Source organism: Cicer arietinum, chromosome 6, assembly GCF_000331145.2.
Source record: "Cicer arietinum cultivar CDC Frontier isolate Library 1 chromosome 6, Cicar.CDCFrontier_v2.0, whole genome shotgun sequence".
NCBI lineage: Eukaryota > Viridiplantae > Streptophyta > Magnoliopsida > Fabales > Fabaceae > Cicer > Cicer arietinum.
The window spans coordinates 6695882-6698518 of NC_021165.2; the positions used below are offsets into that span (position 1 = coordinate 6695882).

General features: G+C 27.6%; 1 protein-coding gene across 1 annotated transcript in view; it reads left to right on the forward strand.

Annotated features, from left to right (window-relative positions):
* Positions 1 to 2637, forward strand: part of LOC101506539 (amino acid permease 4-like) — a 4669-nt gene continuing 2032 nt past the window's right edge. The window contains exons 1-3 of the mRNA XM_004503847.4: positions 1 to 347; positions 779 to 1012; positions 2170 to 2263. Coding sequence (XP_004503904.1) covers positions 215 to 347; positions 779 to 1012; positions 2170 to 2263 — 461 coding nt within the window. The 5' untranslated portion in view covers positions 1 to 214. The remainder of the gene's footprint in view (positions 348 to 778; positions 1013 to 2169; positions 2264 to 2637) is intronic.

The window sequence follows — 2637 nt, forward strand, 5'->3', positions numbered from 1 at the left end:
ATGTGCCAATAACAACATATCCCAAATATAACTTATATGTGGTGCATATAATTGTGCCAAAACCATCTTTTCATTCTCATTCCTATACTATTTTCTTTCATGTGTTTGTGGATCATTTTTGAACAAGTCCTTTAGTTGTGTAAACAAATACTCTACTATCAACAATATCACATTCACAAACAAATATATATTTACTCTGCTTTTTTATATCAAGATGCCCGGAAACTCAACAACTAGCCTAGGCCACCATCAAGCGTTCGACATCGAAGGCTCGATGGATGGCGTGGTTTCACATCTGGATAGCACCTCTAAATCATATGATGATGATGGTCGTCTCAAACGAACTGGTACAAAATTCATTCAAGCTAGTTTCACTTCAGAGAATATTTTATTTAATACACATATTTATATATAAAAAAAAAGCATATAATAAAATGCATGATAACATGTTCTACAAGATTAACTTCACTACATACATATAAAAAGAAGTTGAATTAACAAAAAGAAAATAGAGATGAATTAATTTTTTTTCCGTCTCTAACTTTTGTTGTTGATTTAATTTGCTACTAAAAAAAATAAAATTAGCGACAAAAATAGTGACAGAAAAAATAAAAACATTCTTTAATTGCCTTATCACTTAGTTTAGTATTGAACATAAATTTCCCTAGCTAATTCAAATAATTTTAATAGTGATTTTTTGTAGTAACGGTATAAAACTAGATTAATTATCATGTCACGAGACACATATAATTATGTAAATATGATTGAAATGATGCAGGAAGTGTTTGGACTGCAAGCTCACACATAATAACAGCAGTGATAGGATCTGGGGTGTTATCTTTAGCTTGGGCCATAGCTCAGCTTGGTTGGATTGCTGGTCCTGCTGTCATGATATTATTCTCTATGGTTACTATCTATACTTCTTCCTTTCTTGCTGATTGTTATCGCTCCGGCGATCTCAATTCTGGCAAGAGAAACTATACTTATATGGATGCAGTTCGATCTATTTTAGGTAACATTTTTTATAAGTAGAAATCAAATTTCATACACTGAAATTTACGATACTCAAATACACTGTTTAAATATTTTATTTTTTTGGCAAATGATGTTGATCTCATGTGTGTCAAATTAAATTATATATATAAAGTGAAAGTATATTTATGTTCTTTCATTATTATTGATGCTATATAAGGTCTTATGAGGTTACTTAATAAGTTAACAATATGAGGAGAGAGTTAACTACTAGTCAAAGGGGATTCAAATTCAATGCATGCACATAGTGTATAGTCTTGTCCAGATTCAAATATCTAAAATTTAATATTAAATATACTTTTATTTATATTCTAGTTAAAAGAAAAGAATTTTTGCCTTAAAAAAAAAGAAAGGAATTTTTTTCAGTTAACATAAAAGGAATTTTTCTTTTACAAAAAGGGTTTAGTTTGTATCTATCATCAATGCAATTTGTAATTTTTTTATTACTATCATGTTAACATCTAACCAAACGTGCTAAAATATTATATGAATTTAATTTTGAGTAAAAAAGTAAACATGACCTATGTTTGTTAATGGACTTAGACATTTTAAACAAGTGGTTATAAGTTCAATTTCTAAATCATGTATATTAAAGCAATTTAGTTGGAGGAAATAATCTACTTTATGTACTTAACAAGTTCTCTAGCAAAAATTAGTTGCTCTTAAATGACAATAATACTCCTCCATACCTATAACATGTTATAACAAAAAGTTTTTAAAAAAATAGTTTTAAAAAGTTTCATAAAAAAGAAGTTAAAAAAAAACTTTTAAATAGTTTGATCTTAATGGCTATGATACTTTTTGAAGAAAAGGGATGTACATATAATTATCTGACCTAAGCATATGTAAACCCAATATAAGGAATAAAAAAAGTGAGGAGACACACTTCTAAAAAAGTTCAAACGATTCATATGATGAAAATTATTTTTTTCTCTCATATGTAAAACAAATAACACAAATATATATAGCCAATTAATCTTGTCATAAACTAGTATGAATGTAAAACAAAATAGTAAAACGATTCATATAATGAAAATAGTATTAATTTTATTCTCTCATATGTATAGCCAATTAGCCATGACAAAATATGCCCCTGAATACATGTGGGATAACGTGAACTATGAATGTATTTTACAGGTGGAGTGAATGTTACATTTTGTGGGATATTTCAGTACCTCAATCTATTTGGAATTGTCATAGGATACACAATTGCAGCTTCTATTAGCATGACGTGAGTTCAAATCTATACTTTATAATAACACACAAATATATTTCATTTGCTACTTTATATTATAATTTTCACACTTTTAGATTTGATAGATGTTAAAGAAAAGATGTGTGTTAGAAGTTACATATAAATGTTGAGAGAATATTGTTTTAGTAGGGGTTATAAGTGGACACAGCTTACTTTTTCAAAAAAATAAAAAAGTGGACACAACTTTTATCCTATGATAAGTAGCTTTTGAAGCATTTGGTAATTTGTTGTGTACAAAAGTCAATTAAATATCTATAGGGTAATATATAAATATTTAGTTCTACAAACTTTTAACGCTTCAAATCTTCAACTTTGAATTGAGTATGAGTGATTTCTTAAAGAATTTGGAT